General features: G+C 35.2%; 4 protein-coding genes across 4 annotated transcripts; all 4 read right to left on the reverse strand.

Annotated features, from left to right (window-relative positions):
- Positions 1-407: 407 nt before the first annotated feature.
- On the reverse strand, positions 408-5783 carry LOC141838686 (serine/threonine-protein phosphatase PP2A-1 catalytic subunit-like). Its single transcript, XM_074726233.1, has 6 exons — positions 5324-5783; positions 5058-5172; positions 2274-2382; positions 2106-2183; positions 1438-1629; positions 408-918 (listed from the first exon to the last, which is right to left on the reverse strand). Exons 1-6 carry the CDS (start codon positions 5574-5576, stop codon positions 745-747), a joined length of 921 nt encoding a protein of 306 aa, XP_074582334.1. The 5' UTR covers positions 5577-5783; the 3' UTR covers positions 408-744.
- Positions 5784-6882: 1099 nt separating this feature from the next.
- On the reverse strand, positions 6883-17746 carry LOC141837985 (glucose-1-phosphate adenylyltransferase large subunit 3, chloroplastic/amyloplastic-like). Its single transcript, XM_074725359.1, has 15 exons — positions 17435-17746; positions 17170-17283; positions 16890-17063; positions 16104-16196; positions 15108-15191; positions 14975-15030; positions 14404-14497; positions 13554-13666; positions 11983-12055; positions 10582-10662; positions 9903-9989; positions 9583-9687; positions 9373-9479; positions 9215-9275; positions 6883-7226 (listed from the first exon to the last, which is right to left on the reverse strand). Exons 1-15 carry the CDS (start codon positions 17633-17635, stop codon positions 7125-7127), a joined length of 1545 nt encoding a protein of 514 aa, XP_074581460.1. The 5' UTR covers positions 17636-17746; the 3' UTR covers positions 6883-7124.
- A 1149-nt stretch (positions 17747-18895) lies between these two features.
- LOC141837986 (uncharacterized) lies at positions 18896-22294 on the reverse strand. The gene is made up of 6 exons (XM_074725360.1): positions 22095-22294; positions 20787-20853; positions 20443-20565; positions 20281-20364; positions 19348-19434; positions 18896-19245 (listed from the first exon to the last, which is right to left on the reverse strand). The coding sequence occupies exons 1-6, from the start codon at positions 22163-22165 to the stop codon at positions 19159-19161; spliced, it is 519 nt and encodes a 172-aa protein (XP_074581461.1). The 5' UTR covers positions 22166-22294; the 3' UTR covers positions 18896-19158.
- Positions 22295-22891: 597 nt separating this feature from the next.
- On the reverse strand, positions 22892-23496 carry LOC141837243 (oleosin-like). Its single transcript, XM_074724681.1, has 2 exons — positions 23136-23496; positions 22892-22992 (listed from the first exon to the last, which is right to left on the reverse strand). Exons 1-2 carry the CDS (start codon positions 23494-23496, stop codon positions 22892-22894), a joined length of 462 nt encoding a protein of 153 aa, XP_074580782.1.
- Positions 23497-24219: the final 723 nt, after the last annotated feature.

The following is a 24219-nucleotide window of genomic DNA, read 5'->3' on the forward strand; positions in this document are numbered from 1 at the left end:
ATTATGAAATCAACCATATAAAATCATTGAATGATGAATTTCATCTTTTACTATCAAGTTGAAACCCCTACTTACGATCTAATTCATAAACAAAAAATATGTTATTTATTTACTAATTATTTATTTCATTATTATTATTTTTAATAATCTAAATATCCACAATTAATCATGGAAATAACCGATCCTACTACTCATGACCAACGTTTTTAGATCTATTTCTCACTGAATGAAAATTTCTCTACAATGTACCCCAGCTGAGACTCAATTATCCTAATTAATTTAAGTCGCCTGCTTAATAAACTCAATTACCATTCAATTAATTTCATCCTCCAGTTAAAAATTCATCAATTTGAACTACAGTGACACACACCAAACAATGCCCAGTTGCAATTTAAACTTACCACATAAGTCTGGAACATGCTATTGTTTTTACATTCACCGGTATAATTGTATAAAATATTCCAGACCTCCACCGAAGATCAAAGAAAAATAAGATACAATCAAGCATGTTCGACAGTTCGAGGAACGGACCACTGTGTGTTTTTCCAATACCGAAATGTGCATGAACTGAGAAGAGAATCATGCTTCCTAAAGCTTAATGCCCCAAACACAACCAGAAGCACGATTATAAAACTGGTGTAATCTCGCCAAAAAAAAGAATGATGGTCTCCCCAATTACCAAAACTCTTTCTACAACGAATCTGCTGAACAAAGCTTGTAGAAGATGCATGAGAATTATCGACATCACAAAAAGTAGTCAGGAGTTTTCCGAGTAGGTTCAGGCTCAATTTGTCGTGGTGCTGGATCAAACTGAAGGAAATTCTGTTCCATGTTCTCCCCAACCTCCATTATAGCTGCCATGTTGCCACAGCGGTAACAGTAGTTTGGTGCGCTAAATACTGTGACGACATTCTTATCCTGCATCAATGCGAAATCAAATATCAACAAAAACAAAATTAAAATAAAATGCTTAATGATACTGCTAGGGACAATGATAATGTGATAGCCTCGGCTAAGAGAATTTATTGTAAAAAGACCTGATAAGGTTTCTTCAAGAAAGTTATAAACAAGTGGTCATGAAAATTGAGTCGATATAATTTCAAAATTTCTGTCAAATATTGTCATTTACAATATAATCGAGAAATTGTGCTGTTGAAATTCCAGAATCAATAAACATTTGGAATGTGCAAGAACAAGGAGATTGATAGTAACTTTATTAAGTAGGCATTAGCAAACAGAATAAATATGTCACCGTCCAGATTTACCATAGATATCTACGTGACTACTAATACATAATTGATATATCAGGATTCAATTATCTGCCCTGCATTCTTCTTAGAAGCTATTACTAAGTTGTCCATATGATACTAAAATGCATTGCACCTGGTGAAGATATACATAATTTAGAAAGTAAATAGTATGATAGTTTCAACCTACTTGGCACCAATTATAACCATCCATAACCAGTTGATGGGCTCTGGCCACCATGGTGAGTCCATTAGTGTTGTTGAATTGTTGAGCAATATCCTGCCCAAATGTGTATCCAGCTCCTCTAGGTGATATCCCCCACCCACATCGATCATCCGGATCAGACCAGAGAAGATCACACATAGGACCTTCATGTGGAACCTATAGAGCATAGAGAAGTTCAGATGTACAAAAACATTTAGACTTACACACTCAAAGCATGTCATTCAAAATCATCCATAAATAGAGGATGATGAACAAAATCAAGTTTCCATAATCCTATTCTAGATAGATTCTGAATGAATACATAAGCAGAAATATAAAATTTTCATGAAAAAATAACTTATTCCCCAAAAATATCCATAACTATAACGAAAATTATCTAATTTGCTATGGCCCAATCAAAATAAATCTTACAACTCATAAAACATAAAATTTTCAAGTTTACCTAGTCCTAATTAAATAGCATCATTTCCCTTCCAAAAATAAAAGAAACTTTGGAGATCAAGGTAATAATGGGCTGCAACTTGGTAGCAAAATGATTTTTACCTTTGTAGGAAAATGAAAATTATCCTCTAATTTGACAGCACGTTAATAATTTGCAAGGACAGAGTACTAATTGCTAAATGCATGCTTACCTCCTGAATGCGACTTAGAGCACGGATACTATCTAATGTATCCAAGGATGGGGAGAGACCACCATGCAAACAGAATATCTGAAAACAAATATAATGAATTGTCTGATACTGAATGTTAATAAATTAGTGTTGCACAGGAGTTAGACCATACAAAAGAAAGAACCAGACCTGATTCTCAATAAGAGCTGTAAGAGGTAAGTAATCAAATAGATCAGTGAAGTATTTCCACACATTTGCATTTCCATACTTTCTTAAGCATTCATCATAAAATCCATACCTGAAATTGAAAACTAAAGGCCATCAAGAAAATTATTTATAGAAATAGATGCTAGAACAACAGTAGCAAGTAGTGTATTCCAACTAATATATTATGCTGCCGGAGCTACAAAATCTAAAAGTTCTTACATTAATATATAAGAAATGCAGACTTACTAAAGATTCAAGAGTATTATTAAAACACAGTTATAAACTGACCTCCTTGGACTTCCATAGGTTTTTTTTATGTGGTGATTACATTAGAGTCTAGAGAAGAAAGGGCGAGATATTATTCAAATGGAACTCAACAAAGAGTAGCAATTGTTAAGGTCAAGGGATAGGTTAAGATAAAGAGTGCAGTTAGCAGATATACATTGTTGAGCACAAAACTCAAAGGGAAAAGGTTGAAATAGAGAATTGATATAAAGGGTATTGAAGGAAAAGGATATGGCCAAGTTTAGAGTGAAGTTAGTTGAGGTAAGGAGTTCTGAGGATAAAGGATAAGGTCAAGATAAGAGTCGAGTAAGTTGAGATAAAAAAAAAAGTGAAGTTTAGTAGCAAGTGAACTTTTCTGTTTAGTAGCAAATTATGCATATGCATGATCTTATCAGAAAAAGCTATACAGAAATCATGGATGATCTTGGTGGAAACAGCTGCATAATGAAATTCAAATCTTATCATTTTCAACTAATTTTTATTATTGTGATTGGTGTGCAAGTGTTATGATGCCTTTTCAGTTCTCAAAACAAGATCAGTCACATCATCAAAACATAGTCGAGGTTTATTGGATCCCCAAAACATGCCTTGGCATCAATATAGAGATTAAGGAACTCCCATTGTGAGAGCCAAGCATTCTCACTCCGGATAGGTTAATAGTGATACAATCTAGAGAGGCCATCTAGAAGAGTGAATAGTGATTAGAATGCCATGTTGCCAAAAGGACAACAGGGAGTTGCCGAACACTGTCTGGTCAGCACACTGTAAAGCTTGATAGAGACTTGCCATGGATGGAGGACCCACTAGTTGAACCAAGTAACTATCTTTCAGAGTATGAAAGGTCCATTTGCTTCATTTCAATAATTACCTCTTAAAGCCTCTGAGTTTCTGAGGTTGCTGTGACATTTGTCACTTCTACCAAAATAAGATGGCACTGAAGTTGCCAGGCACAATCAGGAGGCATCCAAGCAAGTGTTAAATCAAGGAAAGTTCTTGAAGAATGTTATTCTAAACTCTGTGAAAGAGGGCCATAGACATTAGAAATTGAAAGAGCAATGTTAAATACCATGTGTCTAGAGGCGTTGTGCAGGCCATAGGTTATTTTGGTCCCCAATGGGAAACTAAAGAGTTATATTCCAACTCATGAAGATGCCACCCACTATCTCAGTCCCTAGGATATCCAAAAAGGAATGGAAGAGCCCCCAACATTGTGATCTGCAAGGGCATTGCACATCCTCACACTTTTAAGTAGGATGACATTTGGATTGTCAGTAGTTGTAGCAAGGTTTTAAAAGGTACTTTTGGGCGGCAAGCGATCAGCCCACTACATGGTGCACATAGAGCATGATATGGGGCATAAGAAATAGGTATAGAAAATATTTGAAATATTTATATTGATAAAGTGATCGACATATATCCAACAAAGTATATTCATCAATATATTTAATTGGCAATTCCACATAGAAAAAGTCAATGTCAATAATATGATGAAAAACACATTATATAACATTATAGGATAGGTCACATTTACTAATAACATGCATAAAACATTTATCACATATAATATAAATATTAGTTAACATTTACAAGTTACATGTTACAAATCGAAAGTTAGTTTAATGTTTCACAATCATAAGAATCATAATTAGTGAAGAAAAATGATAAAAGAAAAATCCTTCTTAAGTTCTTGACCATGACACAAACTGAATCAGCATTTTCCCCTTTCGCTGCATGAAAATCCATCTAGTGACAAATTCCCCATGACCCTCTAGCGCTTGAACCGTACATAGCATTGCCCAGTGGCTGCCAAGGAAACATTGGTTTAGAGTCATGACATATTTTAGAATGTTGAGAATTTTCATCGCTTTTTAGGTGATAAGATCCCTTGGCTCAAATGATTTGTGGACGCCTAGGCCACTTTTCAATACATTGATTTGGAGTCATGTTGCTAATGGTGAATATTCCAGCAAGAGGTCAGTAGTAGTCATTTATGTGGTGAGATCCCACAACATACCAAGCCAACCAATGTATATTGAAACAGCCAAGGCAGGAATTATACTAGAATCCTACAAGGTGAGGCCATGGATTGTCAGAGTGTTACAAAAAAGAAGATATATGAGCGCCCATTATCCAAGCTAGAACATAAGGACCACCCTTGGCAACACTCAACAAGTTGATCTTCCATGCCATAGGTTTAGTGTTTCTCACAGCCATAGACATCCTGAAGACAATGGGCACAACAGTCTATCAAGTTACAGTTAGTAGATTAACCAAGAGTATTTAAAGAGCCTATGGAAAATTCTTGTTAAATCAAATACTTGAGCTATTAACAAAACCACAGATACTAAGTTAAATAATATGTCTAATAATTTGTTCAACAATACAAATTCCAGTACTTTAATATTCAATGTACACAATAAGATATCGTGACCTTAAAGATCCAGAAAAAATATATATTAAATTTCACCTAAAGATGCTTACACTTGTGTGATCTGCCGGCTCTCGTGATTTCCTCTAAGAATCGTAATCCTATCTCTGTAACGAACTTTCAATGCAACTAAGAGTGTGACAGTCTCAACAGAATAGTAACCACGATCTGCATCAAAACATATCACATCAAGAAAAATTCCAAAGGTAAAGGTTAAGAACAACGCCAAAATGAGCCATAAAAACAGATGTATTTTCTTCAAAAACCAAAAAATGCCTATTTTTCCGAGTAGAAGGTCTGCAGCTCAAAGAAAGCTGACCTACGTAGTCCCCCATGAAGAGATAATTCGTATCGGGCGCCTCGCCACCAATCCGGAACAGCTCGATGAGATCATGAAACTGCCCGTGGATGTCCCCGCACACCGTGACGGGGCATTTCACCGGCTGCACGTTCCACTCCTCCACGAGCACCGCCCGTGCCTGCTCGCAGAGGGCTTTCACCTCCGCCTCCGGCAAGAACTTGCATTGCCTCAGGTGCTCGATCTGGCGGTCAAGATCCGCATAGGACGGCATCGCTGTGTCCAGGAAGCCCCCTCCACGATCTGCGAGCTGCCACAGTTGCGACGGACAGAATCGAGCAAGGGTAGCTCGGAATAGGAAGAATTAGGAAGCTGGAAGCATGGAGATGATCGGGAATTCGCAAGGATGGATAGGGTTAGGGTCCGCAACGAGGCCTGGTTGATCTGGTCGTCATTCGAGCGGGCTCCCCTTTCCGTGGGTTCGTCACCGTCTCTGAGTAAAATTTGTGATTGTATTTTTATATAACTTTTCATTAATCTGAAAAATTTTGTGGTCATTTGGATCGTCAAATACTTTTTTTTTCTCAAAAATATTTAATAATTATACTTTTGCTCAAAAGTGTCTGACAATCCTACATTTGTGGTATTTTAAATGTTATTGAATCTATTAACGATGATACATACTTTGAATCCAAAGTTTTGTTGCCTATACTTTATATAGTTTAATTTCTTTGTTACGAGCGTAAGATTACGAAGGTCATCCACACCACCAGGATAAATCGAGAAGCGCACACAGCGGTCAATCCAGATGTCCAACATCCTTTGATTGCGATCGCCAGTTGGATGAAAATTCCTACAAATACGCCGTATGGAAATGACCGTTGATTACTGAGTGACAACCTGAATGTCCTATCGCGGCGCCATGACCTCGGGGACTTAATTTCTTTGATACATGCATAAGCTTAAGAGGGTCATCAACATCTCCAAAATATAATTAAGTTGATTACTACCGGATAAACTTATTAAAATTGGATAAAGATCGAATTTTGACAAAGTCAAAACAATACTTTCACTTATAATGATAAACTGTAACTTCTTGATTTACTTCTTCATAAATGGTCGTGAAACTAAACATGTAAAACTGTTGAAGTGATGAATTTCCATTTTTTACTTGAAAAACAAAAATCATCAACCCTCAGAGTTACAGTGCAATGTGCAATTGCAGAATACTTACATGGTCTCACAAATATTTAAAAATTGAATCTCAGCTATGGTGAATTATCATAGTTGATAACTCTAGTCAATTGACTTCAACTTATTATCAAACATTACAATCATAAAAATTTGACCAGTTTCAACAACAGAAGAACTAAAATTCTCCAACATATTCTGTTTGGTTCTTGGCTAAGGCATGCAGATTAGAATACTTGAACAAAATCTGCTACAAATCTTATTAAAACGAAAACCAAAACTTAACACAAGACAAATTGAACCCATAAAACAAGTTGATCATCAAGGTAACATACTTCAAATGTAGAGCTTGATTTTACTTCAGCAGAAACATAGGATAAGGGATCATAGGCAGCATCACCAAATTTGTATATTTATTTTGTTATTCTCTTCTTTCTTTCCTAATATATTTATTACATTCGAAGCAAATCAAACCTGGAAGATGGTTTGCATCTTATTCCATTAAACCAAAGAAAACATTTCAGTATACATGAGAATCAATTTCCCATAAAAATTTTTATTCTAGGAAATTTTCAATTTCCTATGATTCTACAAGAGTAACTCATAAATTTAAGGGAAAAATAATAATTGATCATATGGCAAGCCCATCTGCGATTGTTGAGTTCTTCAAAATGATGGTGATGCCTGATCGTATATAGAAACCATCAGCAGATCTGTCAGCTTCTTGCACTCCCTATAACCATGCACAAAATTAAGGAATTTTCACTTGGAATAAACTCCAGAACATAGAAATGGTTTATCCTGAATGAGGAAATTCTCCGTTGAGAAAAACTGATTAATAATTAAGAACAATAATGATTGAAGATATGAGCTTTTATTTTAACACATGGCAAATCTACTGAAAATTTCTTAGTTAATCAACAAATAGATGGAAATAGGATCATCTATTGCCAGCTTACCAACTTTGTAATGACTGGATTCAGAATCTGCCTTTAATTGAAATGCAGGCTTTTGTTCATATATCAAAAAAAGAAACAGAATGGAGTGAATATTAAACTTATTTTTTTGAAATTCAGTATCATTGTTCTCCGTTTATGAAAATTAAGGCATTCAAGAAGTGTCAGTTTACTAAGTTGGTAAATAATAGGGAAGTTGTTGTCAAAGTATTAAGTTCAAAAATAAATAATTGATTAGCCTAGTGGTAAACAAGTTAGATCCAAAGGACTTTACACATTAATGTGTGGAGATCTAAATTTGTATAACGACAGGATTGGTTTAACCTTGTCACTCCTACCACAAACGGGTGAGTCCCACATCCGACATAGTATGGGGCTGCCTCATGATCAAAGTCAAGAAAAAAAAGTCGATTCAAAATCCATTTTCAGCAAAATGAAGATTTCTAATTATTTATTTATTTATTTTCTTAAAAATAATATTTGTGATCCTATCATGCATCAAACCCATCAAAATGCTGCTGATAGTTATTTAGACATTAAGGCGGATTACCAAGATGATATCAACAGTTCTTATGATAGAGAAATAACAAGAAAGATGAAATAGGATCACTGAGAAGCAAACCATGAAGCTTCACATTCTAGACCACCTAAAAATCCAAAAAGAAAAAAGAAAAGAAAACATATCATAAATATGACAGGCTAAGTTTAATGCATGAAATTTGCCCATCATTTTCTTCAAAAACTTCTGTATCAATTACATTTTTTGGCATCAAAAGCTGATTTTTCAACTATTCATTTTCTTTCATCTTGAGATCAAAGGACGGCCTAGTTGCAAAGTCTTGTAATTCTAACTTAGTTCTACACAATAAGACACATTTATGCAAGTGGTAGTGGGCGTTGAGCAATGCACAAACCACATGGAGCACTGTGGTGAAAATGAATATTTTAGCAGAACTCCTTGGTCAATGGCTGAGGCTAGAGTATTATGGTGATGTATGGAAAAGGATTTTGAGATCAGGGACTTATGTGATTTTAGCATCACTATCATTCTAGTACTACAGATAGCATGGTGTACATGCACTACGGACCACGTTGCTGATCCATCAACCCCTAAACCCTTTTCAGAGCATAGTTCTTGGTCTCTCCTATAGCAGCTGATTTAATCTTAACGATTTGTCAAGATCTTCTCTATATAGATGCTAGCATCACCAATGTCGATTTCTCTCCATCAGTAAAGAGATGGCAATCCACTTAATTCACAGTGAGCTGCCTATGCAATTAGTTTTCATGGAGAATTATAGATTTCAAAGAAGAAATGGCTTCAAAAGGTCCTCACAGTTAACAACAAACTGCTACTAAGAAGGAAGGGATTGATGGACATTGATTCTCAAAATCATATTCACATTGAGGAATCATACATTTATTTGTTTTTGCAATGTGACTTTGCCCCTAGCAGATGGAAGATTACTGTTACATACTTCAACCATGCTCACCCTCCCTTGGTCACCATCAGCTAGTGGGCAAAAGTTCCATGGTGCAGGAACTAAAAAGGTGATCAACACTTGCATCCAATGAGTACATATTGTTTGGAGGATTAGAAATGATCTAATTTTCAATTCAAGGTGGTAAATTGATTCAACAATCCAAATGATTCATACTATGAAAGAGAATGAGCTATGAATGGTATGGAGATTATTTCAAAAAATTAGAAATTTTTTACTAATATGTGGTATATATTATCTTTCAATGAGATAGAGAAACATACATCCGAGTTTGTGATCATCACATTCTTCCCAACCCTTGCATTTTTATCAATTATACAGTTCCTGGAGGCAGACAAAAGGATCTACTATGTTAATATCAGATCACAAGTAAAAGAAACCATGAGGTTTTAGTAATTCATTTAGTGTAAAACAGGTGTACCTTATTTTTGTGTTCTCTCCAATACCAATAGGGACCCTCCCTTCTGCTAGCAATGATGCTACTTCAATATCAGTCTCATAGTAGTCAGCACCAAGCATAACCGTATCCTGCATGTATGTAGTTGGATAAGTCTTACCAACTAATATGACAAGGAAGCACAAGCAGAGAAGATGCATTTCAGATGAAATTTTTCGAGGATAAGAAACAAACCTTTAAGTGGACATTAGAGCTTATACGAGATCGTATACCAATTACACTATGCTCTATGAAGCAGTTGTTCAAGAAAGTTCCATGGGAAACAATTGAATCAACAATCTAGAAATGATGCATAAAGAGCTAATGTCAGAATTAATCAAAGAAATGTAGGTATATGACAGACCACACATAAGGAATGACAGGCTAAAAATGTACATGCATTTGATGGTCTTAAGCAATGATAATAATTACCCTTGAAGTAATTTCAATAAAAATATATTATTATCAAACCAATGCCATTCTTGGCATAAATATGATTGGGTCAGTCAACCAACCTTGCTGTTGTCGACTTTTGATGGAGGTAAGTTTCTTCGTGAAGTATACATTGGCTTTGCTGCATCATAAAAGCTGAAGCGAGGTGGCTGCATTGAACATCAATTTATTAGAAATCAATCATATAGTTTAACAATATACAAAATAATGTGAATATTCAAGTCTTATAAACAAAGAAGTTCATAGAATTACTTGTAACTTCTAGTATGCATATTTCATTATGTCAATAAAGATGGGGAAAAGTGTTAAACTGCATAAAAGGAGACATTCTGATGATGCAGGCATGGCTGAGACTTGAGCAGAGTACAGTAGATTAATGCAAAATATTACATTATTTGATTACAGTTTGTTTGAAAGTTGTCGACTTTGAGCTAGAGGAGGAGCTATGGACTTGAGAAGATAAAACTTAAAGATGTAGATTTGTTCTTGTAACGGGGATATCACCTATGATATTCATAAGGTGTTATTTGAAATTAACTGAAGTAGTAAGGTAAGCATGAAGGAATGCAGCAAGAATATTTTATTTGATAAGAAACCAAGAATTCTATTTAAAATGATGTACATTCAGTGTTAAATAAGGGTCAGATTGCAGTAAATTTCAAGGCAAAATGAGAAAAAAAATTTGGAAAATGTAGCTGAAGAACTAAAAATTTCTCATAATAATGTGAGAAAAACACTTACATGTGCAGTAAGAGCAAGATTTGCCTCAAAGAAGGATCTAATGGTCCCAATGTCTTCCCAGTAATCATTAAATAGATATGCCTGTTGAAGGACTTGTAGCATGTGTTATTTATGAAGCACAAACAATAGAAACAGCGTGAATTTGGTTTCTGATATGCAAAGAAACTGATCATTGTTACAATGATCTACTAAATTAATTTCCATTAACAAAAAGTAAGCATATTAATCACACAAAAGAGCCATATCACCTTAACAAGGTGAAAAAAATTGACCAATCCATAGAAAAAAAACAATTAGAAATTTACATCACATAGAAACAAAAGCTTATTGCAATACTGAAATTAAGGAAACTATACTATCCCATGGAGTACTTGCTGATACCCAATGTTCTTTTGATGTATCAACCTTTAACTGTAATTGTGCAGTAAGTATATTGGGATAATAAATGACATGTTTGTGATACAGTCTCCTACATAGAAAAGAAACATTTGAAACTTCTATATAGAAAAGAAACATCTGAAACTTTTTTGAAAAACAGATATTAAAAATTAATTTTAGGACTAAAGAAGGGATGATTATACTCTTTAAAGAAAAAATTGAGGTTATTATTCCCATCATCCTGTCTTTTATTACAAGGCAAAACTTTTCATTCTGCTTCCTGACCAACATGCGATATCCTCGATATGGGCGGCAAGTGAGTCATTGCTTCCTTCATTGTCAGCATCTTCCACAAGACTCGACACACACATTTAGTTTCCTTTGTGGCTTCCTCCTCCATGTCAAAACCGAAATCTACCTTCTTCCATGGCTCTCCTACACATCAAAGTGGAAACCCTAGTTCCATTGGACTCTAGTAGTGGCTCCATTCTAGTTTCACTTCCTATTCTCCTACTCTTCTTCATATTCCTCTTCCTCTAACACTGGCCTTCTTCCTCCTCTCCTTCATCCATACTTGTGCCCCCTTCTCCTCCTTCAGCACACCTCTGAGAACTCCTACTCCTCTTCTTCCTCTTCTTCTGACACTGATGCCCTCTTCTTCTCCTTCTTCCAAGGACTGAAATCCTGTGTAGCTTGAGATTAAAATCAAACCCTGGTTACAACATCCTATATCTCCCTTAAATATGCTTTGTCAATTCCATTAGCATTGTAATTTGGATGTTCAATTACATAAACAACATTACTTAATCTATGGTCATTAACTTTATATAGACTTGTCCTTAATGAATGGTAAATTGGTAATTCGAGAATAATACTTCTGATACTAATAGAAGGGGGAGGAAAAGAAAATACCTATACTACTGTTTTACTAAGTAAGAGATTACCTGAAAAGAAAAAAAAAAGATTAGTAAAAGCCAAAGGCTCCATAGGATTTTAAATTATATTGAGAAAAAACTAACATACCTTAATGTAGAATTCTCTTGCAGAAGCAGGAATTATTTCAGACCCAAAGTCATTTGCAGTAGGAAACCGCCATCTGGGCAAACATAATGAATAAAACTTTTCTTTAACAATGTAATCCTGATGACAAATGAAGTTACTCTTCAAATATTTAGTGTCAATTTTCTGAAAGCATTTTATAAATGTTATACAGAGATGAGAAACATGCTGATGAAGAGTCATTCCATCAATTTTCAGCATACTATTTTTTTTTGTGAAGAAAAAAAAAATTTTGATAATGAAGCAGTCAAGATATGTAGTTTGATACTGCCTTAAAGACATTCAAGCCAAAATCAGTCCTGCCTGGATTGAGAGAATTGGAAGGGAAGAGAAAAAGAAGGGAAGGATTTAAATCCCTTGTTTGGGAAGTTTGAACCAGAAGAGGGAAATCTTATTGATTCATTTAGGGTTCTTCCATTCTATTTGCATTTTCCATTTACTTCCAAATCACTTTCAATGCAGCAACCAACACCATGCTATTAGTCTAAACGATACAAAACAGTTTCAATTGGGAACAAGATTTTATACCTTGCTTTTGACAATAAAGGTAACTAAGATACTATAACACAATATCTTGACAACATTTCATTGCTACATGATTTGCTATATCTACCATTACTCACTATCTTATAGTTAACACCTTTGCTATCATAAATACTGCCACATTCCTACTAGATATTATCTTAGCTAATATCTCCTTGATGCCTCTAGAAAAATCTAGAGGCTAATGCTAGGGGTGTTAAATCAGGATATTAGGTGTTGCTTTAAGGCATATTTCACTATTGGATTTAATGGAGATTTATCATGTGAATCTTCTCAAAAGTCCTCATTTGTTTTCATTTTTCACATCTTACATTGTTTTGGTGTTTTTCTATTTGATATTTTTGAATATTTGTGTGCATAAAAAGTTTATAAACAAAATAAGATATCCTTGCTTATCTATTCATTTATATGTTGTATGTGGTTTTGCATATTTGTTAGTAGAAATCTAGTTATCTGCAAGACCAAAAAAACAGCATTCAATTACATTCTAGTTCAGGCTAAGTTTTGAGCTATCTTTTTTTTTTTGTGCTTGTGAGATAGTGTGAGTCAAACCCTGATTGAGGAACCTAATCTCAAAGTTTTCAAAAAAACAAAAAACAAAAATCCATGATAGAAATATACATTGTTGCTAATCCTGTTTTTCTATGATAGCATTGTGATGATGGCATGATACCTCTTCCCTATGTTGGAGACCAATTTGTTAATAACTATTCTAGGCCTTATTAGTATTTATCATTTCACTAAGCTATCAAACTAGCTGGCATGGTTAATATCTATGCTTCAATTTGAAGGGAAATATTAAATTAATGTATTATTTAAATTTTAAAATATTTTTCACGATGTATCTTTTCTCTCTTGGATTCATTCATGATAACCAATCCGTTATTTTTCATTAACTATGATAAAAAAAAGATGCAAAGTTAAATTGACTTGAGAAATTATGGAAGGATAATGTACATAGCAGTCAATGCAATTAGGTTCAAGGGTTATACCTGAGAAGATTTAAAAGTAAGTCCTTCTTGAATACATATACTCCCATTGATGCTATATATGGTTTCTTTGTTGCATCTTCCTTTGATAACCCCAATACAGTGGTATCGACTTCCTATAAATGATCATTAAACAAAGTACATTTTGTAAATAACACTCAATACTGATCATGTTGTGGTCTGACTTCTCGGCAACAACACTCAGCCCCAAAGAAATGTTCCACATAAATGCAAGAAATTGTCAAGAAGAGTGTTCAGTGAAATCTCCAAATCCAAAAACTTAACGAAGGTAAAGAATTATATATGTTCCTATGCATAGTGGAGCAAACAACAAAGCTATGTGAAAATTTTTATGATATAGAAAAGCTTCAAATAAAACAGCAAATGTCTTACCAATTTCATAAAAACTTGAGCAAGAATATGGTTTGAGCCTTGATTCTATTACTCTATTAGACAAAAAGAACAAAAAAAAAAGTGAATAGAACTAGGAAGAAACCAAGAGAAAATATAGATCCCATTATCAAAATAGGTTCCAAATTATATTTCCCATACTTTTGTGTCATCCTGGTTACTTTACATTTTTTGCAAGTCATTTAATCCATTTAGGTAATCTTACAAATAGAAGAACCATGGGATTAAGTAGATCATAAAATAGGACCTGAAGCACTTGTCAATATACCAAATCCGAATTGTGGGATGGCATCACCTACTATGAACCAACAAAACAAACAGGAAAGTAATTATCTAGATCAAAGGATCAAACAACAGGGAAATAGTAGCAAGCTCTGAATTGACAATCTTGGATATCCATTAATGACGAAGAAAGGATATAGAGATGCCAAGGAGAATTTACCATCGCATTCAGGTCTTCTCCTTTTGGTTTTTCACTGAATGAAATAACTCTTCCTTTACCATCTATTTTCATCAAACCAAAATCTGAAGCACGGCTGAAATTGACATAAAAAACATAGAACATCGTTTAAGAATTAGGATAAACACAGATTGAACTAGATGTTGCCATATAAAACTTATACATTTCGATATAGAAGATATGAACTAATATGAACTATACATCAGCATCAACAAGCCATGTTAGCCCAACATTTGGAATCAGTTTTATATATCTTATCACTAATTTGACAGTAAGCAAGGCTATGCATGGGTAGCTTTAATTTTGATTTGAAACTTGCAAACTCCACATTTAAATATTTGGCTGACAAAGTCCAACAAAAGGCCTCTAATTAGTAGAAATGGACAAACTTTTGGGTAAAGCTTATAAAGTTTACTCTAGCAAACTGTATAGCACATTATGATCCCAAGGCTATCCATTCTAGTTAATTATCTTATTAATTTTCTAGAGAACTATCATTTACTAATTACTTCCTAGTACGGTGATGGATTTTCAAAAAGTCAGAACTAAGTACCTATCATCCATCGGTATGCAAGAAATTGTAATATCAGCACCACTTTGTCTATGACTCTGAAAGTGAAACAATTATAAAAAATTGTGAGTTTAAAACAAATATATTGAAGAATGAAGATTTCTTAAAGGTATACCTGAACAAAGTCCATATAGTCCATTCGGTATAGATGATCCCCAGAGAGAATAACCACGTCCTCTATATCCTTGCCTTTAGCATCCTTCAATATATTAATGCATCACAACAAGTTTAAATTTGATTTTTATCATTTAGTAATCTAGAATCAATTAGTATTCCTTATTTTGAAAATACATAAAAACTTATAATTGCAAATAACTTTAGCGTATTTTCCTAAATTAGATTGTTTATTTACTCTTTTTTTTAGAGCCAAATCGATAAAGTGGTTCAGAGATATCAGACATGGAGTTTATCATTTTTGAATTAATACAATTTACAATTCGTCTTCCTTTGTGCGAGAGTTTTTCCTTTGAGTGAGGTAAATATCTTCTTAGCTTCATCAACTTTGTTTCAAGTTCTTGGGTGGTTTGATGGTTCGATTTTGATATTGCTCCTAAAAAAAATTAAATGTCAATTGGTCAGGAAAGATTCCCTAGTAGGAATCCTATTTCTCAAACAAAATCAGATCAACATCACCCGATCACAATCCAACCCGGCCAATCTGGACTGGCATCAATTGATTTTGCAACCATGCTTTTAGGTAGAATTATTTCTTTCCTAATGTATTTTAATTTATTTCAAATTTTGTTTGGCTTGGAGTCTTAAAAAGGGACCCAATACCCCATGCCTCATGTTAATCAACTTGACTTCGTAAATTTCTTCTTGTGAGTTTCGGTCTCTAAGTGAGATTATTCATTTGTCTGTGTAAGATCCCTTATCCTTGCTCCTGCATCAATTGTATAACTGCCCTGAATTTCTTAAATTCCACATCTAAAGCTATGATCATTAGTTTGTAAAAGAAAACAAATTATTACTGCACTCAGATAAAAATGGTTTACCCTACTGAAACAAGAAAGAAATTACTGACCTAATATCAGACGCAGCGAAACAGAATTACTCTAATGATACGGTAAGTGTAGGAGCATAATGAATTAGAATACATGGCATGTCATACCTCAAAAAGCCAATGAAATTGCCGAACAGCATCAGCAGTGCCCTGAAACCATCTCTTTCCTTCCTGGCCCGGAGTTTGAGTGGCTGCCAACACCTGATACAACTAATCTTAGCATACTTGTAGTCTTATTTATGTTTAGGATGCATCCACCTCCATTGACAATTTGTACTTATGCAGGGATGTTCCAGATGTAAAATACATAGGAAGAACACAAATTTTCCATGAGACTTTCTAATATTTTCTTCAGAATAAGATCATTGGCCAACTTAAAAGTTTAGTTATGTACCTAACTGCAACTTGAATTATTGCAAACTGAAAATTCATGTTCTGTATAAAACAATATTGAAATAATTTTTTGAAGGAAAAATAAGTGATGACTCCATCGACAAGTAGCATAGAGAATATGCCCAATTCCAATCATTGATAAAGCAAAACTATCATGAAGCATCTTAATTAAAAGGTTCACAAGTATCCCATCAGATTTTATGGAAATCCAGCCACACTGAAAATTTGAAAAGAGAACAAAACCCAAAAGTTGGTGAAAAATTCAACCTTAAATGAAAGAATTGTGATCTGATTTCACCATATCAAGTTTCCATACAACTTTCACATAATTTTCAATTAAATCAGGATCAAATTGGGGGTAGCAGATTATGTAACACTGCTAGTTTATTGCAGAATGGGCATTTAAAAATGAAAAAGGATGATCTTACAAATAAGCAGAGACAAAAAAAATCATAAACAAATATACTGAGGAGAAGAATACAAATGGCCAGCATTCTGTACCTCAACAAAGCCATCACCGAAGCTTACACCATTGCTGAAGTTGTAAGCCCGTGCAAGATGTCTATTCAATGAAGCGGAGTTGAACTGAGTGAGAATATACACTTTATTGATTCCACTGTTGATACAATTGCTCATTGGCACGTCGATCAACCTGTATGCGCCTCCAATTGGCACCTATTTACAAACATTCCTCCAAACGATTTCATCACGCATAAAAAACGATCCATAATCATGTAATGAAAGCACTAGAAGTAACGAAAGACGAGCCGATATTACTTACAGCGGGCTTTGCCCTACGCTTGGTGAGAGGGAAGAGACGAGTTCCAGCTCCTCCTCCTAGAATAACTGCCACAACTGTCCCTGGATCCCTCCGCTGCAGATCCACTTCTTTAAACTGCAAAACCAAACCGTCACATTTTCTCGTCGGTAATACAGCCCAACAAGTTACTAGACAACCAATCCAAATCAGCCACATATAGCTCATCATGTAGAAGAGATGGGACAGTGGCCCCGAGCAACAGGAAAGATCGAAGGGAAACAAATACGTTGACATCCGTAGCGACGTCGGTGGTGGCGACGGACATTCGAACGACGAGGGGCTTGCGGGCGACGGAGATGCGGGCGCCTCGCAGGCGCTCCGAGTCGAGCCTAGTTCCGATGAACTCGCGGCCTTCTGTGGCCGCGGATCTCGAGCGGGAGGCGGTGGCCGGTCGAAGCATCCGGGTGTTCATGGACACTACTACCATGTCGGCGAGGTGGAGGAGGCGGAGACCAGGAAATGGTCGGCGTGAAGTGACCACGAGCGAGAGAGAGACAGAGAGAGAGAGAGAGAGCAAGAGAGAGAGTGTGGTTCTGAATCGATTGGAGGGGGAAGCAAAGCTCACGAGAAAGAGAAGGCGCGGCCACGTTATCTGGCGGAGAGAGGACGGCGTCCACAGGATGCAACGGGTAACAGTGGACCGGTTGAGGGGCTGGTGGACCCCGCCGATTCAAAATGGTTCGAGGAGACGCCACGAATGTGTTTGTAATAAAGAAGCACCGCCAAGGTGTTCGCGCCAAGCGGGAAACGGATCAAGCTGGCCCGAATCGACAAATAAATTGTTGAGCCACTTTTTTATTGGAAAACAAATTAAAATAGCACTTTTGATTTATTCAAAATATTCATTATTATAAAATCTACACTACTACAGAGAAGATATTATGCTTCTCACCGTACCCAATAAATTAATCTCGCATTAATCAACTCAATCATACCAAGAGATTTCAAAATATCATTATGTATCGAGACAATGGTGCAACAGTAGGACATCCAGATTGTAACTCAGAGGACCCACGGTTCGATCCCCAACTACGGCATATTTGCAAAAATTTTCCTTCAAATGGGGAACACAATCAAAAGGATGCTGGACATCTGGATTGATCGTCGTATGCACTTTTCGATTTACCCTGATGGTCGGTGGAAAACTTCCATGGAACCGGACTGACCACCCCCAGAGATGTGGCTACTGGAATTATCATTTTTTTTTCAAAATATCCATTACATTTCTTCATGAGTAAGTATATCCATTACATTTCTTCACTTGAGTAAATTGATCATTTTTATAAATCTAAAGTTAAAAATAATAATAAGTTAATTTCTCTCGTAAATATAAACAAGAGTACAAAAGATAATTCAATTTGAACTTCTCTTCTAAAAAAGATAAAATCCATCACCCAACGATCACAATCGGTTCCATAGTCATATGAAAGAAGGTAAATCAAGAAATTATAATTAACCACGACGAAAAAAAATATTATCTCAACTTCGTCAAAATTCGAACTCTTCTTCACTTCTGCAACTCTGCACACTCTAATGTGTTTTAGTGTTCGTATAGTTTAGGTTCTCATATTAGAATGCAATATATATATATATATATATATATATAATTGCTGAAACAATAAAAGTTTGGGAATAGAAAAACTTTTGACTTACAAATGCAGTATCAGAGCTATCCATCTATCAAACGTAGCATGAACTAAATCCATAATGAAAAATCTCCAACAAATTCTTCTCAATCACAACTTACAAGTGCTCCTGCTTTCGATGGTTCATAAATAGAAGAAGATCATAGGAATTTGCATCAATCGCAAGACACAATAGTTCACTAGAAAGAGCTGGTACACTCTAAGAGTAGTACCAAACTGCAAATTATACATGAACTAAATGCAAACAAAATAAAGAGGGAGAACGAAATAGGAAAAGGGCCATCTATCTTGGCATATTCAATCTTTATAGGGCATCTCGAGCAGCAATCCTACAGACAATTGCATCAGGCAAGGAAGATATTGCCAATTCCTCTGGTGTTATCTTATAATGCTGCAACGAGACAAATAAATAAAAAACAGAGTAAGACCAACTTATCAAACAGGGGAAGTTAAGAGTGTACATTATAAGATGTGCCAAGAATCAGATGCATACCTTTAAAATGTGTGAGGTATTCGCTCTCGTCTCCAACTCCGCCAGATCAATCTCTTTCCCATTTATCAGCTCTGCCACATCTTTCATCTAGGTAAAATGAAAATGTTTCTAAATGTATGTTTAAACTGAGAATCTATGTTCCATGCGATACAAAATTGTGGTAAACTTCTTAAGAATCCATATTTTGATTGTTAATATAGCTAGAAAATTTCTTCAACTTCCAACAATTTCAAATCTAGAGTAGCAACAATCTATTTTGTGCATGGTCTCTTAGTTTCACCCCAGATTAGTAGTCGGACACCTGTTCAATTTAATAAACTTGACCAGATTATATGATCTACAGAAGGATGTATATTCATGTAGGGACATGCAATTTAGGCAGCTAGCATAAAACCACTAAATCAAATATATAGGGAATGAAGCTAAGAAGCCTACAATAAGACCATTTCCAAAATTCAAGAAAGGTAGGTCAACAGCAGCTAGCATCCAATATCCACCTTTGTATAAACACAACTTTCACCAGAAAACTAATGGGAATAACCAGACATGGATCGTGATGGTCAGTTATCTTGTGCCCACATAAATAAAGAAAAAAGAACACATTATGTTCTAGATAATAACCATAAATCAAAAGTAGTTTTTCTTTAAGTTATATTTTAAGTTGGATCATTGACTAGACTACGTACCTGAATTTTCCAACTGTACAGTAAGGTCTAACAGCACGTGGTTTTTTGCATGAAACAAAACTTTCCAAAATCTTAGAATGATAGATTGGGCTAAAGAGAAACTAATGTTAATAAATAAAATACAAAAATTGAAACTCAGAATTCTAGTAGCACTCTTCTTTAAAAATAATGAAAAAAAATTACCAGACAGCTAGGCATTTCTACATAACTAAGAGAGCTATAGACTATAAGACTAAGATCAGTGTACCTCATCTTGAGATGCAGCAAATCGTGCTGCAAGAACATATGTTGTATCATCAGAAATACCACATCGCTTCAAGGATTCAGAAATCTAGAAAAATACCATTTTGATGAATTGTTATATGGAGTTTGTAAACAATATACAACAAAATGGAATATGACTTAATACATGTTTGGATCCTGAGTAGTTATAGATCAGTTCTGAATGAAGAGTTCGTGTAGTGAGTGATTCCCTTGATCTGGATAGAAGTGCCTTATGTGCAGCCGCTAAAACAGGGAAAACATCTGGTACCTGTAGTGATAATGGAAATTAAAAGCTAAAAGGCACAATTTGGAAATCAACAGATATCAGAAACACCACATTAAGAACACAGCCCAGTTCCAGGCATACTGTGAAGTGTAAAGAATGCTACCAAGATGAAAACTTCATATATTTGAGCAATATTTGAGCACAAAGTTATTATTTTAACAAGAGAAGTTCAATTAAAAAGGAGAGGAGGAAGACAAGCATACTAGCGATGCATTTAAAAGTGCTACTTCTGGTTCAAGTTTTCCTGTCTGTACAGAGTCAAGAAGTTGCCTGGCAATTAATAAGAAAAAATTGTTAACTAACCTTTAAACATAAAGCATTTATTTGCAAGTTACATACTCACAGTCACAGATAAATTAGGCCATGGATGTCAAAATTCCTTTGACAGGTGAAACAAAATATATAAATACATTTCGACCAAAAAATACATAAATATACTTAGCAATCGCTAACAATATTTAGGTTCAACGCATGCAAAATATGCACTATAATTCAAACTTTTGTCATAACATGTGGGACCTTAAACAATGTGTGTTAAACATGTGAATTTCAAGTGTAAATACACTCTCATCAAATTCAACATTCTAATTGAGTGTAAGACACTAAGATTTTGCACATGATAAATAAATGTTACCAAAGATTCATCAGATCTTAGACTCCCATAGAAAAGAGAAGCCGTATAATGTTTCAGAAGCCCTTCCAATACTAGGGCTTAGGCAGTTGTTCAACACACTTTAAGTTTCTTTTGATGGATAAGAACCATCAGAATCACATTCTTAAGAAACCACAGAAGCATAACCACACCTGCCACAAGGTTCCAATTAAGATGGAAATTTAAGGATCATTCATTTCTGACCCATCAAATATTTATAGATCAAAGAGCAAGAATGTGTTTAAGAAGCCCTTCACATAGTAGGTTACGTGGTATTGTTCTACGCAATTTTGTGGGAAACAGTTCATTTTAATGGAAAATCTCTTCTCAAATAAAATTAATTCCTTCCTAGACAAGTATTTCTTATAAGCATGTGATAGAGTAACTATCTGAAAAAGGAACAAATTCTAGATAGAATTAAATGAATAACTAATTCTAGAGATAATAAGGTAGTGCCTAATTTTAGAGAATATCAAGAAGATAGTTCTTAATAATGGGAAATTGAAACGATATTAAATAGTTATTGTTGACATTCCAAACAAGCAGTCAAGTTTCTTTTGAAGCTCATGGGGGTTCAAAGGAGCGAAAAGTAGTTCATTTTTTCTGTTTTCTTTTTCCTTTTCCCCTGTTCAGAAAATTGAAGCTCATCCGGAGCTGGGAAAAGAAAGAAAAGGATGCTGGAGATGATTAAAACAAGAGAATCTGAACAGAAGACTCGACTTAGTTCATTGAGTATGATTGATGCAATCAACTGAGCAAAAATTAAACAAAAAAAAACAGATAAAAGAAATTTGAAGGAGCACATAGAGAAACATCAGGAAAAAAAACGCAAATCAGAACAATAGGTGAAGGTTGTAACCTGCTATTGGTAACGTCGGTGAAGAGAGCGAGGGAGAGAGAGGTGGTACCGTTCACCTGGAATTCCTTCATTTCTTCCCACACCCTTTATTTCTTCCACTTTCTTTGGGAATCGTTCGAATAAGGCGTGGCCGTCGCAGTTGCCGTCGCCGTCGTCGTCGTCGCCGTCGCCGTCGCCTTAGCCGCCGCCAAGGGGAAGCTGAGCGAGGGTACGAATGAGGGCAGAGTGTTATCGAAGGGCGAGCGTTGATATGGGAATCCAACGGTTCGAACGGTTCTGGTCCCTGGGGAACCAACGGCTCGAACGGTTCCTCTGGTTGTAGTGCGTTAAGGATCAATTTATGTTGTTGAATATTTATATAAATTAAATTAAAAAGGAAAAAAGAATCCTACAATTTTAAATTATTATATTGACATGAATTATAACAATATAAATACAATCCTTAAAAATTAAAAGATATAATGTAAGGAATGTATATTATCCAAATTAAATTTTAGGTGAAACACATCAATTTAAACAATAATATTTGAGAAAAAATTAATACACGCATACAAAAATTTAATTAGCAAATTGTTTTAAAAAATTTATATATGTCTTTACTTCCTTACTAAACCTATCAAATTTATTTAATATCTATTCTTTTATTATAAAAGGGTTTAGGGTTTTACGCAATCTCAATAAATAAAAATGATGATTATGATTGAAACGACCATATCGTTCTGTACATTATCAATGCTAATCTTCTTTATAGAAAAAAATTTACCAATAAACAAAATTTACTAGTCAAAACAGCAGCTTCAAAACCCTGTTAAAGCTTCAGTTAGAACCCACTGCGTTGCACCGCCGCCGCCGGCGAACTGCACCAGTTCATCCGCTTCGTCGTATCGTCCTGTACACGCTGATTACAGAGAAAAAAGGAAGCAGATTATCGATTAAAGACGTCGAGTAATTAAGAAAAGCAATGAGAAAAGACATGCAGCGGCCGCAGGAGGAGAGACAAGAGCTAGCGACGACGGTTCGCCGGAATCAAGCCCCAGGCACTGCGTCCTTGAGGTAGCCGGCGTAGTCCGTGACGCGGCTCGGAGATCCTGCTGGTGCCGCGAGCCCGTACGTTCACGTACCGGTACGACCATATGGCGCCGGCGACACCCGCGGCGGCGAAGCCGCAGGCCGAGAGCGTGATGGCCACCACCACGAACAGGAAGATGGCTGCGGGGAGCCATATGGGGCTGGTGAGCAGCAGGATGGGGCCGAGGAAAGCGAAGGCGAGCAGGGCGAAGGTGAGGGTGGCGCCGGCGAGGAGCACGAAGATGCCGCCGAAAATGACGAGGGTGAGCAGGCCGACGAGCTGGTTGGAGTCAGGCACGTGGTTGCGGAGAACTCCTTTCCACGGTTCCGCCATGGAAGTAAAGCAGTGGCACGTCCCTTTTCGGAGACGGAGGAAGAAGACGGGGGAGTGATTTTAATGGCGTCGCTCGCTGCAAATTTAAAGACTCGTTCTCTTCGTGATAAGTAGTACAACGGATAAATATTCATGTCGATCTTATATTTATAATGATTATTTTTTTCTTAGATTAAATGGATATGTTGATTATTATCCTTTTGAATAATCCAATCGTACTGTGATTTTATCCAAAATTAAAAGATTATTTTATCATCCATAAAGCAGATTAGGAAGAGTTCTGTCAAATTAAGTGAGTAAATATTGGAAGAATCTGATAAATTAATTGAATTAAAATTTTAATTTAAAATTTTAATTTAATTATTTTAAAAAATTAATTATTTTTCGATTAATTTAATTTTAAAATTTTTTATTCAATTAAATTTAATAAATCAATTAAATTAAATTAATCAAATAAATTAAAATTTTAATTTTTTTAATAAGTAAATTTATAAATTTCTAACTAATTGATAATTTTTTATAATATTTAAAATTTTTAATTATTTCTATTAATTTGATGAAAAATTAAATTAATCGATATTTTATCGATTTAGTTTATTCAATTTTTTTTAAAAATTTGATGATTAGTTTAAAAATTTTTAATTTGATTCAATTTTGATTAATTTAATTCAATACGATTTTTAGAATACACAACCTTTAACCTTGACATACGACCAACCACAT

This window comes from Curcuma longa, chromosome 11 (genome assembly GCF_044706935.1).
Source record: "Curcuma longa cultivar G26 ecotype Majalengka, Jawa Barat chromosome 11, ITB_CL_G26_1.1, whole genome shotgun sequence".
Taxonomy (NCBI): Eukaryota; Viridiplantae; Streptophyta; class Magnoliopsida; order Zingiberales; family Zingiberaceae; genus Curcuma; species Curcuma longa.

What these genes read in the sequence shown, in the direction of transcription:
- LOC141838686 (XM_074726233.1), bottom strand. Translation starts at nt 5,576, where the DNA reads ATGCCGTCCTATGCGGATCTTGACCGCCAGATCGAGCACCTGAGGCAA. An exon ending in AGCCGGCAGATCACACAAGT is followed by an intron (nt 2,383 to 5,057) that starts GTAAGCATCTTT and finishes TTTCAATTTCAG; the next exon opens with GTATGGATTTTATGATGAAT. An exon ending in CTCTAAGTCGCATTCAGGAG is followed by an intron (nt 1,630 to 2,105) that starts GTAAGCATGCAT and finishes TATGCTCTATAG; the next exon opens with GTTCCACATGAAGGTCCTAT.
- LOC141837985 (XM_074725359.1), bottom strand. Translation starts at nt 17,635, where the DNA reads ATGGTAGTAGTGTCCATGAACACCCGGATGCTTCGACCGGCCACCGCC. An exon ending in TCGGTGATGGCTTTGTTGAG is followed by an intron (nt 16,197 to 16,889) that starts GTACAGAATGCT and finishes TAGTTGTATCAG; the next exon opens with GTGTTGGCAGCCACTCAAAC. An exon ending in TGCATACCGATGGATGATAG is followed by an intron (nt 14,498 to 14,974) that starts GTACTTAGTTCT and finishes TGTCAATTTCAG; the next exon opens with CCGTGCTTCAGATTTTGGTT.
- LOC141837986 (XM_074725360.1), bottom strand. Translation starts at nt 22,165, where the DNA reads ATGAAGGAATTCCAGGTGAACGGTACCACCTCTCTCTCCCTCGCTCTC. An exon ending in CACTTTTAAATGCATCGCTA is followed by an intron (nt 20,566 to 20,786) that starts GTATGCTTGTCT and finishes TTATCACTACAG; the next exon opens with GTACCAGATGTTTTCCCTGT. An exon ending in ACTACTCAGGATCCAAACAT is followed by an intron (nt 20,365 to 20,442) that starts GTATTAAGTCAT and finishes GTATTTTTCTAG; the next exon opens with ATTTCTGAATCCTTGAAGCG.
- LOC141837243 (XM_074724681.1), bottom strand. Translation starts at nt 23,496, where the DNA reads ATGGCGGAACCGTGGAAAGGAGTTCTCCGCAACCACGTGCCTGACTCC. An exon ending in CCGGCTACCTCAAGGACGCA is followed by an intron (nt 22,993 to 23,135) that starts GTGCCTGGGGCT and finishes CTCTGTAATCAG; the next exon opens with CGTGTACAGGACGATACGAC.